Source organism: Hyla sarda, chromosome 2 (genome assembly GCF_029499605.1).
Source record: "Hyla sarda isolate aHylSar1 chromosome 2, aHylSar1.hap1, whole genome shotgun sequence".
In the NCBI taxonomy this organism is placed as follows: domain Eukaryota; kingdom Metazoa; phylum Chordata; class Amphibia; order Anura; family Hylidae; genus Hyla; species Hyla sarda.
Genome location: NC_079190.1, coordinates 392,718,201 through 392,730,976, shown reverse-complemented (window position 1 = coordinate 392,730,976; position 12,776 = coordinate 392,718,201). Strand labels below are relative to the sequence as shown.

The 12,776-nt window shown below is 43.1% G+C and overlaps 1 protein-coding gene across 8 annotated transcripts in view; it reads left to right on the top strand.

The window, feature by feature from the left end:
* The window catches only part of MYO1C (myosin IC), a 161,158-nt gene extending 158,399 nt beyond the window's left edge, over nucleotides 1–2,759 (top strand). For all 8 annotated transcript variants that reach the window (XM_056558670.1, XM_056558669.1, XM_056558667.1 and 5 more), the window contains 2 exons: nucleotides 170–269; nucleotides 541–2,759. In XM_056558670.1, the coding sequence (XP_056414645.1) occupies nucleotides 170–269; nucleotides 541–567 (127 nt within the window). In that variant the 3' untranslated portion in view covers nucleotides 568–2,759. The remainder of the gene's footprint in view (nucleotides 1–169; nucleotides 270–540) is intronic.
* Nucleotides 2,760–12,776: the final 10,017 nt, after the last annotated feature.

Genomic DNA, 12,776 nt, shown 5'->3' with positions numbered 1-12,776 from the left:
TTGTGAATGTCCTGATACACAGACGTCTTTGTTTCTCATATAACACATCAACAGAGTTTACAGTCACATACAAAGTAACTAGTGTAAGAGGATCAGTTTATGAATCCTTTATAGCCAGACTCCTATGTTAACTCGTCATATTGTAACTTTTTTTTTTTTTTCCCCTCAGCATCAAATTTACAGTGGGTCAGGGTAAAGAAGGCATCATCGACTTTACACCAGGCTCCGAATTGCTGATAGCCAAAGCCAAAAATGGACACTTGTCTGTGGTAAGGGTCGTTCACATGCTGCTGTGACCACTTTCTGATGCAAGTACACCTGTCCAAAATTATTGTGTCCCCACAATGGTTGTCTGGCGGCATCTCCCATAATAATAACCAGTTCAGATCTTTTTTTTCACCCTACGAAGAGAAAATACATATTTCTGTGTTTTTACAATATTAATAACCATTGAAAAAGTTGAAATTTCAAGTGTTTTTTTTTTTACAATATAAATATTAGTGTTCCTATAATAATATATATATTTTTTTTATTCTTTAGGTTGCCCCACGGCTGAATTCCCGATGATGAAAATTCCAATTCACTAGGAATCTGGACTACAACCAAACTGACAGTTTCACATACACCCATTTCCCCCACTTGTTGAACAATACCTGCTTTTTATATTTTATAGTTACCAAAGACCTGCGCTGCTTAAAATAAGGAAAGAAATCATTTTATATATTTGTGAAATTCAAATATTTTATTTTATTTTTTAACTTTGCTTTTGCACTGTTGCGCCCCTCCTCTTGTATCTCTATGCATTGTCTGCAGTAGGCATAAGGGTATTTCTCCACTAAGGTGGTGGGCTCTAGCCTAGAGTTCATGTCTGGATAAGAGGAGGATAGAATATTATTAGTCTTGCGCTAATGTCACAGAGGCCTTTTCTACTATGCAGACATACTTGGCTATGGAATTGTTTTGAATCCAGATTTCATAAAGCAAAATTGTAGCCTGCACTAAGATGAAACTTATTTATGCAATCTTAATTTCGGGTAAATGTTGAGGAATAATAGGCAGAATTTCTAGCTTTTATGCTACTAAAATATATATTGTACAACATTTGTCAGAAATGCCTTACAATATCCTTGTGTTGTTGTGTTAACCGGAAAAATCCAAAGCCATATGTAAATGAGCAGACTTTGTAGGACGTGGAAAACAAAACCAAGTGACTGTCTACCAGAGGAAATGTCCATTGTAAGAGTTCACTTTGTGTAAATGTAAGAAATACTAAAATGTGCAATATATATTGTGTAGGGCACCTTAACTAACATTTGTTATACAAAGAGAAATCCTAATTTGCTCACTTGTTTCTCTCACCAGTTGTCTGCAGTTCACATTCATAGATGTTTACAGAGGTTTCATCTGAAGAAGTCTGAGTTAACATGGTGTAGTTCGTCTGTACTGTAGAGAATTCTCATTCTCCCCATTCACAAGGGTTAATTTTGATAGGAATTAGTGGAATTGTGTGCATGAGACATTTGGGTGCACACCAAGGGAAAGGGAAGTGAAAGAAAAGTGCAGCTATTTTCCGGAGAGGGCATGTGTACTACAAGACACTGTATCATCTTCATGTACAGACCTCTGAAAGAGGACCTGTCTGCTATGTGTTATAGAAAATTCATGGATTCTCCTTGACGTTAATATATTGGAGTATATTTAGTTACTACTTTGTACTGCTGCCCCTCTCTTATTCCTCCTGGAAATTGGCATTACCATTTCCTTTGTCAATAGGCTGCGTCCTTACAGCCTGATTGTGAGCATTGATTAGTGGAAGGAAATACCCTAGGAAAGGGGAATGCCTGGTTGTCACTTTATTCATACATTTCCAGAAGGAATAACTGAGGAACAGCCCAATACAAAGTTCTAAGAAAATGTGCTCCAGAATTATTTTGTGGAGAAGAATCGTTCTACTAAAACAAGCCCCATCAGGAGAACTGGCAGACTTGCTGTGAAGTTTATTACTAGCTGGTGCTAACAGCGCTCAAGGTCTTAAGAGTTTATCAATGGGCTATAGTACGTGTATTGGTTTCTTTAACTGTATGACCCTCATGAACAGACCAAGTCTTCACAACTGATGCTCTGACCAACAGAATTTTTTTTTTATAAAGTTTTTAAGTTCTCTTTGATATTCATGTATATTTTGTTTAGCCTCGTGACACATTGAGATGTTAAGCTTGTGAACCAAAGTTCATACAGTACACTGCCATGTCCATGGAATAAGAACCACAACTTCCGAACATTGTAATGCTATAGAGACATTGAACTGTTCAGTTCTTTTTAACAATGTTTTTATGTTACTCATCTATTGCTTTTAACCGAATGTTGACACACTACAGATTGGTGGGGCCATCTTTTTATCTTCACTTTTCAGATACTGAGACTTAAAGTATATCCTTCACCTCTACACCATGGAGGCCTCCATGTATAAGCTTAATTAACATCTTTAGATGTCATTTGTTTAATCTCAGAGACATAAAGCCCTTGATAGTTGCAGCTAGTGAATCTGGGGATTGCTTTTCCTTCAGCCATCAAAACGGTTTCCTTTAGGTGTGGATGTGACAGATGTGCTTTGAGTTCAATGGTTACCACCATAATATTCTGTCTTTCTTCTGAATAGGTGTAAGAGAAAATGCTTTAACACCAGTGATTGCATTTGTGCCTTTGCACCATTAAATCTGCAGTTAATAATCAATGTGTCCTCTCATTTATTAGATTTGCCTCCATACACTGCTGGTACTGTGTTTTCTATAGATACAGTGGGGCAGTGTACTGAACCAGTCTAATTTTTAGACCGTACAAACTTGGACTGATAGACTACAAAAACAACAGCTTTATCAAAGTTTGCACTGTTGGCTTGCTTAAAGGGGTACTCTGCCGGAAAACATCTTATCCCCTATCCAAAGGATAGGGCATAAGATGTCTAATCGTGGGGGTCCTGCTGCTGGGGACCTCCACGATCTCCACTGCAAACTCCACTCCGTGCTGGATGACTGGCAATTGCAGCCATCACGCCCCCTCCCACAGACATGAATGGAGGGGCGTGGCGTGACATCACGGACACGGAAGCTCCAAGCTTTCATGTTCTGCCACTGCCGGCCCAGAGATCGCAGGGGTCCCCGGTGGCGGGACCACGTGATCAGACATCTTGGATAGGGGATAATGTTTTCTGGCAGAGTACCCCTTTAAGGCAAAGGAAATGTTCCAAAACTTTGGAGAATTGGGGTGCATGGTATTGTATTTTAGGCCATCTCACACCCCTTTCCCAATAGGACACACCCCCTTGTCTTGCAAGGCGTCCTTTTTTGTTACAGTCTGGACCTCCATGAAATGAAAGTGTAAAAAAAAAAAAAAAAAGTTGATCAGCTCATCGCTTGTTAGATGCAATTTCATTGAAGAAAGCCTCATGCTGGCTGAACATTTAGGATATTAGGTTAAAAGATCCAGCTCTTCTTTTACCCATAAAACATATCCTTCATTTCAGAAGCATTTATAATACTTCTGTTTGTCACTTGCTTATGTGTTTCTGATCTCTTATAGTACGGTACTATGACTGAGGGCTGCATGGTTGTTAGTAAATAGGTGCAACTTTGAGGCCCACCCTAATTATTCATTTAGCCTATGTAACCTATTTTAAAACAGAAGCAAATCGCCCACATCAAAAACTTGTGAAATCTGCCTCCTGATCAAATTGGAGCAAACTAGAATATATGGATGTTTATCAGAGCCAGAGTAAGGAGATATTAAGTCAAGAGCATTCCACATGCTCCAGATATGCTATAAATGTCTGATAGATGTATAGACCCCCCTCTGGGACCTGCATCTCCAGATCAAGGGAATTCCCAGCCCCTCTGGCCTATCTGTGGCTGCTGGAGGAGGTCAGGAAGGCAAAAATAGGCTGTTTAAAGTAAAATGGTCACCCGTGCAAAAACAAAAAGAAAATACACTATACACCGGGTTATAGTGCGGGTGAACAGGAGACCGATGCGGGGTCTCTGACTGCTATACCTACCTGCAGTCCAGAGCCCGATCCTCCAAAAGTTCCCCTCTTCCAGTGCTGACTTGAGGAGGGCCCGGCGGTTAGATTGAAATATTCATTAGCGCCAGTCACGTGAGCACTCTGTAGGCACGAGCGCTCACGTGACCAGCGCTTATGAATATTTAAATCCAGCCGGCAGGCCTGCCTCAAAGCGAAAGTCAGTATTAACTGGTGTCATTTTAAAGGGGTACTCCACCCCTAGACATCTTATCCCCTATCCAAAGGATAGGGGATAAGATGTCTGATCGCTGGGGACCCCCACGATCTCTCCTGCAACACCCCCGTTCCTCAGCTGCACAGAGCAAATATCGCTCTGTGGCTGCTGAAGGGCAATACAGGGCTGGAATGTCGTGACTTCACGGCTCTGCCCCCCTTGTGATGTCATGCACCGCCACCCTGAATGCAAGCCTATGGGAGGGGGTGTGATGTCATGAGGGGGTGTGGCCGTGACATCACAATACTCCGGCCCCAGTATCGCCCGTCATCAGCCACAGAGCGATCTTAGCTCTGTGTAGCTGAGGAACGGGGTTGTTGCAGGGGATATCGCGGGGGGTCCACAGCGACAGGACCCCCGCAATGAGACCTCTTATCCCTATCCTTTGGATAGGGGATAAGATGTCTAGGGGTGGAGTGCCCCTTTAACCTGTTAACGACCATGGACGTCTATGTTCGTCCAATGGCCGACTCGAGCCCGCATCTTACCGGCCGGCCCCCACTGATTCCTGTAGCTGGGGGCCGGCGTTAATAGCAGACATGCGGCGATCGCGTGGGCGGCTATTAACCCTTTAGATCACCACTGTCAAAGTTGACAGTGGCGTCTAAAGGTTCCTTTATCCTGTCTCTGGTGGTCCAGTGGGGTAGATCGCCTGACAGGGCCAGGCTTTATCAATCGAGAGCACACGGATCGATGGGATTCTATGGAATCCAATTGATCTGTATGAGGAATCAAATGATTCTTCCTAAAAGTCCCCTAAGGAGACGAAGTGTGGAAAAAAAAGTAAAGTTTAAAAACACACACAACACCCCTTTTCCCAAATTCCATATAAAAAATATATAAACATAATAAGAATTAACATATGTGGTATCGCCGGGTGCATAAATGTCCGAACTACAAAAATGTATAATAAATTAAACCGCACGGTCAATGGCGTACGTGCAAAAAAATTCCAAAGTCCAAAATATTGTATTTTGGTCACTTTTTATACCATAAAAAAAGGAATAAAAAGCGAACAAAAATTCAGATCAAAACAAAAATGGTACCAATTTAAAACTTCAGATCACGGCACAAAAAATTAGCCCTCATACCACCCCATACGTGGAAAAATAAAAAAGTTATAGGGGTAAGAGGACAATTTTAAATATATAGGTTTGATTTTGTCGTACTTTTAGAAAAAAAATCATAACTACATGCATGAAAATTAATACAAGTAGGGTATAATTTTAACCGTATGGACCTACAGAATAAAGATAAGGTGTCATTTTTACCGAAAAATGTACGACGTAGAAACGGAAACCCCCAAAATTTACAAAATGTTTTCCCGTTTCGCTGTAGATTACAAAGTAGAATTGGTGGCACAAAAAAATAAGCCCTCATATGGATTTTTAGGTGCAAAATTGAAGGGGTTATGATTTTTAAAAGGTAAGGAGGCAAACAGAAAAACGCTTGGTCCTTAAGGGGTTAAGGCATAATTTATGCCAGTTCCTACCATAAAGTCTAGTAAAGCAGCTGAGCAGTTTAAGTCTACACCCCCTTCCCTGTGTTTTTAATTTCCTTGATTCTCTACATTTTCTTACCTTCTCATTTTCCTATTCTGCATTACTCCTGTTTTATATACACTGATCCACCATAGTTAAAATATGGATTAGGTCAAGGCTCATTAAAGGGGTACTCCGTAGGAAAACCTTTCTTTTTATTTATTTATTTATTATTTATTTTTTTAAATCAACTGGTGCCTGAAAGTTAAGCAGATTTGTAAATTACTTCTATTAAAAAATCTTAATCCTTCCAGTACTTATTAGTTGCTGAATACTACAGAGGAAATTATTTTCTTTTTGGAACACAGAGCTCTCTGCTGATATCACGAGCACAGTGCTCTCTGCTGACATCTGTCCATTTTAGGAACTGTCCAGAGCAGCATATGTTTTCTATGGGAATTTTCTCCTACTCTAGACAGTTCTTAAAATGGACAGAGATGTCAGCAGAGAGCACTGTGGTCATGATGTCATGTCATGATGTTTTCTACCGGAGTACCCCTTTAATGCACATAAGGAGTAAAGGCGACCCCATCTGTTCAGATCCTGCAAAAGAACTATTGTAGCACAAACTTCTGAAAAAGTTGTGAAGGCTAGAGTACATCATAGCACAGTGCCAGCACTGACCCCAGTTCACCACCAATAGTTCCTTCAGTGGACATGTGAGCATGAGAACTGGACCACTGGGCAATGTTAGAATGTGGCCTTCTCCGATGAATAGCCATAATGAGTATGTATCATCTAGGGAAGAGATTGCACCAGCATGCACTGTGAAGAGACTGTGTGATGCTCTGTGCAATGTCCTGCTGGGAATCTGGTCTTTGGCATTCATGTAGAGGTTACTTTGACATGTGCCACCTTCCTAAAAATTGTTGCATGGCAATGACTTTAAGGTGTTTACCTCCAAATTTCCCATATCTTGATCTATTCCAGCATCTATGGGATGTGCAGGAAAAAAACTGATCCAAGGAGGCCACACCTCACAAATCACTTGCCTTATACACAAGTACAGAAGGGTGACAGGTCACACAATGAGCCCCAAAGTTTTACTAGTGAACTGATCATTTGTGTATATGTTGATCCTTTCCCTTTTTAAAACTAATACCAAGTACAGCAGAATTTCATCCTCCTTGGGGAGAGCCAAAATGGGCTCTGGCCCTTAATTAGTTACATTTCCGCATGCATTGATACCAAATTGTAAAAAAAATAATTCAAATGGGGAAAAAGAGAATTATTAAAACTTTTATAAGGGAAGATGCTTTTTTAATATTTTCACACTAAATAATGCTATGTGATCAGCGATCGACCCTGAAACCCACATGGAGCAGATGAGCTTGGGCCGGCTCCATGAAGCAGACTGTTAGCTGAGACTGACCGGAGATGAGATGCCCTGATACTGGAGCTACAAGTAAGGGGAGTTAAAATGTTAGTTTTTTTACTAAGCAGCCTGGGGACAATAAGAAAATACATTTACCAGACAACCCCTTTAGAAAAATTTAAATTGCAAGGTGTATAAAAAATAGATCATAAAATTGAAAGATAGAAAACATTATCAAAAGTTCTTAAAAGATGTGGTTAATATAAAAACTTGATTTAAATAGGTAATTTTTTGAGGACCTGTCCGCAATTGACTGTAAGTGCTGATAGCAGCCATCAGTCTATGAAGCAAGTGTGGCTCCTGTGCTTGCTTCATAGATTGCCACTCTGAACATAAATGTACGTCTTGTTGCGTTAAAGGGATAGTCCGAGGAAATAAACTTATCACCAGCAACAGGATAGGGAATAAGTGTCTGATCACAGGGGATGTCTCAAAGGCTATCCCAGGGTAAGGCCATGTTCAAATGTCGGAATTCCGCAATGGAATTCGGCATTGAGATTCCGCTGCAGCAGAGTTTCATTGAATTCAACATGTTTCTCCTGCCCTGTGCACACGGCTGAATTTCCGTTCCAGATGTTTCCGGCACTGAAATTCCGTTTTCCATGTCTGCAGAAAGAATGAACATGTTCATTCTTTCTGCAGACACTGCACGGAATGCATAGCCGTCTGAGACGACGCGCTACTGTGCGGTCCTAGCGCCGACATATTATGCAGTTTGCAGAAGTCCACACAAAGATTTTCTGTGCGGATATTCCGTAGTATGAACATAGCATAACCTGGACTACAAATCTAGCCTAAGGTCCAAGTAGGGTAAGGGCCAAGGTGCAAAAGTGCCCTGGGAGTGGTGACCCAGGGTGGTGGAATTCACTGGCTAGGAGATCCCACTCACTCACCTCTAGTGTTTCCGCCTTCCAGCTGTTGATCACACAGGATTTTTTTATGGATCCAGCTTGAGGTCCAGGCTGTAATTTACAGCGCACATCCACAGCCTCTTATTTACCTGTGATATCGATAGATCCTTGGGGTACAGCCTTTCATTTACCAGCAGTAGATCCTGGGGGTGCAGCCTCTTATTTACCTGTGATATCAGTAGATCCTGGGGGTGCAGTCTCTCCTTTACCTGTGATATCAGCAAATCCTGGGGGTCCAGCCCCTTACAGTCATCGCCAGAAATGTTGGCACCCCTGGGAAAATTTTCAAGAAAATGAAGTATTTCTCACAGAAAAGGATTGCAGTAACATATGTTTTGCTATACACATGTTTATTCCTTTTGCGTGTATTGGAACTAAACCAAAAAAAGCAAGGAAAAAAACTAATTGGACATATTGTCACACCAAACTCCAAAAATGGGCTGGACAAAATGATTGTCACCCTTTCAAAATTGTGGAAAAATAAGATTGTTTCAAGCATGTGATGCTCCTATAAACTCACCTGGGGCAAGTAACAGGTGTGGGCAATATAAAAATCCTGAACGTAGATAAAAAGGAGAGAAGTTCACTTAGTCTTTGCATTGTGTGTCTGTGTGTGCCACACTAAGCATGGACAACAGAAAGAGGAGACGAGAACTGTTTGAGGACTTGAGAACCAAAATTGTAGAAAAATATCATCAATCTCAAGGTTACAAGTCCATATCCAGAGATCTAGATTTGCCTTTGTCCACAGTGTGCAGCATTATCAAGAAGTTTGCAACCCATGGCACTGTAGCTAATCTCCCTGGGCGTGGACGGAAGAGAAAAATTTATGAAAGGTGTCAACGCAGGATAGTCTGGATGGTGGATAAGCAGCCCCAAACAAGTTCCAAAGATATTCAAGCTGTCCTGCAGGCTCAGGGAGAATGTGTCGTCGACATTTAAATTAAATGAAACGCTATGGCAGGAGACCCAGGAGGACCCCACTGCTGACACAGAGACCTAAAAAAGCAAGACTATATTTTGCCAAAATGAACTTGAGTAAGCCAAAATCTTTCTGGGAAAATGTCTTGTTTACAGATGAGACCAACATAGATCTTTTTGGTAAAGCACATCATTCTACTGTTTACAGAAAATGGAATGAGGCCTACAAAGAAAAGAACACAGTACCTACAGTGAAATATGGTGGAGGTTCAATGATGTTTTGGGGTTGTTTTGCTGCCTTTGGCACTGGGTTCCTTGAAGGTGTGCAAGGCATCATGAAATCTGAGGATTACCAATGGATTTTGGGTTGCACTGTACAGCCCAGTGTCAGAAAGCTGGGTTTTTGTCCGAAATCTTGGTTCTTTCAGCAGGACAATGACCCCAAACATACGTCAAAAAGCACCCAGAAATGGATGGCAACAAAGCGCTGGAGAGTTCTGAAGTGACCAGCAATAAGTCCAGATCTAAATCCCATTGAAAACCTGTGGAGAGATCTTAAAATTGCTGTTGGGAAAAGGCGCCCTTCCAATAAGAGAGACCTGGAGCAGTTTGCAAAGGAAGAGTGGTCCAACATTCCAGCTGAGAGGTGTAAGAAGCTTATTGATGGTTATAGGAAGCCACTGATTTCAGTTATATTTTCCAAAGGGTGTGCAACCAAATATTAAGTTAAGGGTGACAATAATTTTGTCCAGCCCATCTTTGGAGTTTGGTGTGACATTATGTCCAATTTGCTTTTTTTCCTCCTTTTTTGGTTTAGTTCCAATACACAAAAAGGGAATAAACGTGTATAGCAAAACATGTTACTGCAATCATTTTCTGTGAGAAATACTTCATTTTCTAGAAAAATTTCAGGGGTGCCAACATTTATGGCCATGACTGTATTTACCTGTGATATCAATAGATCCTGGGGTTACAGCCTTTCATTTAACATCAGTAGATCCTGGGGGTTCAGACTCTCATTTACCTGTGATATCAGCAAATCCTGGTGGTGAAGCACTAATTTACCATCAGTAGATCCTGGGGCTGCAGCCTCTTATTTACCTGTGATATCAGTAGATCCTGGGGGTGCAGCCAGGGCCGGATCATCATTGGCACTCATGGAGCACCTGCTCCGGGCCCGCAGGGGGCCCCTGTCACATCCGGGACATCCCTGTGTCCCGAAAAATCTTTTCAGGACAAAAGGATGCCCCGGTTACCTCTCTGCGGCCGCCGGGAAGCATAGCACGCAGGGACGTCACTGACGTCCCGTGCGTGCGCCCATAGAAGAGCGGAGCATCAAGGAGGACGTGCGCATGGTAAGTCACCACTCACCAGCGGCATGTCCTCTTCAGTGCTCCGACCACCACGGAGGAGTGGTGGTCGGAACACTGGAGCAGTAAACAGGCATACAGAACTATACTGCACGTAACGTGGGGGAACTGTACTGCACCCCTAATGTGCGGGGACTTATACTGCACCTAATGTGGGGGAACTGTCGGGGGGGGGGGCATCATAATGAAGTGCTCAGTCTTCCAGGCAGTCTTAATCTGGCCCTGGGTGCAGCCTCTTATTTACCTGTAATAGCAGTAGATCCTGGGGGTGCAGCGTCTCATTTACTTGTGATATCAGTAGATCCTGGGGGTGCAGCCTCTTATTTAACTGTGATATCAGTAGATACTGGGGCTGCAGCCTCTTATTTACCTGTGATATCAGCAGATCCTGGGGCTGCAGCCTATTATTTACCTGTGATATCAGCAGATCCTGGGGGTGCAGCTTCTTATTTACCTGTGATATCAGTAGATCCTGGGGTGCAGCCTCTTATTTACCTGTGATATCAGTAGATCCCGGGGGTCCAGCCTCTTATTTACCTGTGATATCAGTAGATCCCGGGGGTGCATCCTCTTATTTACCTGTGATATCAGTAGATACTGGGGCTGCAGCCTCTTATTTACCTGTGATATCAGCAGATCCTGGGGCTGCAGCTTCTTATTTACCTGTGATATCAGCAGATCCTGGGGCTGCAGCCTATTATTTACCTGTGATATCAGCAGATCCTGGGGCTGCAGCTTCTTATTTACCTGTGATATCAGCAGATCCTGGGGGTCCAGCCTATTATTTACCTGTGATAGCGGTAGATCCTGGGGGTGCAGCCTCTTATTTACCTGTGATAGCGGAAGATCCTGGGGGTCCAGCCTCTTATTTACCTGTGATAGCAGTAGATCCCGGGGGTCCAGCCTCTTATTTACCTGTGATATCAGTAGATCCCGGGGGTGCAGCCTCTTATTTACCTGTGATATCAGTAGATCCTGGGGGTGCAGCCTCTTATTTACCTGTGATAGCAGTAGATCCTGGGGGTGCAGCCTCTTATTTACCTGTGGTAGCAGTAGATCCTGGGGGTCCAGCCTCTTATTTACCTGTGATAGCAGTAGATCCTGGGGGTCCAGCCTCTTATTTACCTGTGATATCAGTAGATCCTGGGGGTGCATCCTCTTATTTACCTGTGATATCAGTAGATCCTGGGGGTGCATCCTCTTATTTACCTGTGATATCAGTAGATCCTGGGGGTGCAGCCTCTTATTTACCTGTGATATCAGTAGATCCTGGGGCTGCAGCCTCTTATTTACCTGTGATATCAGTAGATCCTGGGGGTGCAGCCTCTTATTTACTTGTGATATCAGTAGATCCTGGGGGTGCAGCCTCTTATTTACCTGTGATATCAGTAAATCCCGGGGGTGCAGCCTCTTATTTACCTGTGATATCAGTAGATCCTGGGGCTGCAGCCTCTTATTTACCTGTGATATCAGTAGATCCCGGGGGTCCAGCCTCTTATTTACCTGTGATATCAGTAGATCCTGGGGGTCCAGCCTCTTATTTACCTGTGATATCAGTAGATCCCGGGGGTGCAGCCTCTTATTTACCTGTGATATCAGTAGATCCTGGGGCTGCAGCCTCTTATTTACCTGTGATATCAGTAGATCCTGGGGGTGCAGCCTCTTATTTACCTGTGATATCAGTAGATCCCGGGGGTCCAGCCTCTTATTTACCTGTGATATCAGTAGATCCCGGGGGTCCAGCCTCTTATTTACCTGTGATATCAGTAGATCCTGGGGGTGCAGCCTCTTATTTACCTGTGATATCGGTAGATCCCGGGGGTGCAGCCTCTTATTTACCTGTGATATCGGTAGATCCTGGGGCTGCAGCCTCTTATTTACCTGTGATATCAGTAGATCCCGGGGGTCCAGCCTCTTATTTACCTGTGATATCAGTAGATCCCGGGGGTCCAGCCTCTTATTTACCTGTGATATCAGTAGATCCTGGGGGTGCAGCCTCTTATTTACCTGTGATATCGGTAGATCCCGGGGGTGCAGCCTCTTATTTACCTGTGATATCGGTAGATCCTGGGGCTGCAGCCTCTTATTTACCTGTGATATCAGTAGATCCCGGGGCTGCAGCCTCTTATTTACCTGTGATATCAGTAGATCCCGGGGGTCCAGCCTCTTATTTACCTGTGATATCAGTAGATCCCGGGGGTCCAGCCTCTTATTTACCTGTGATATCAGTAGATCCCGGGGGTCCAGCCTCTTATTTACCTGTGATATCAGTAGATCCTGGGGGTGCAGCCTCTTATTTACTTGTGATATCAGTAGATCCTGGGGGTGCAGCCTCTTATTTACTTGTGATATCAGTAGATCCTGGG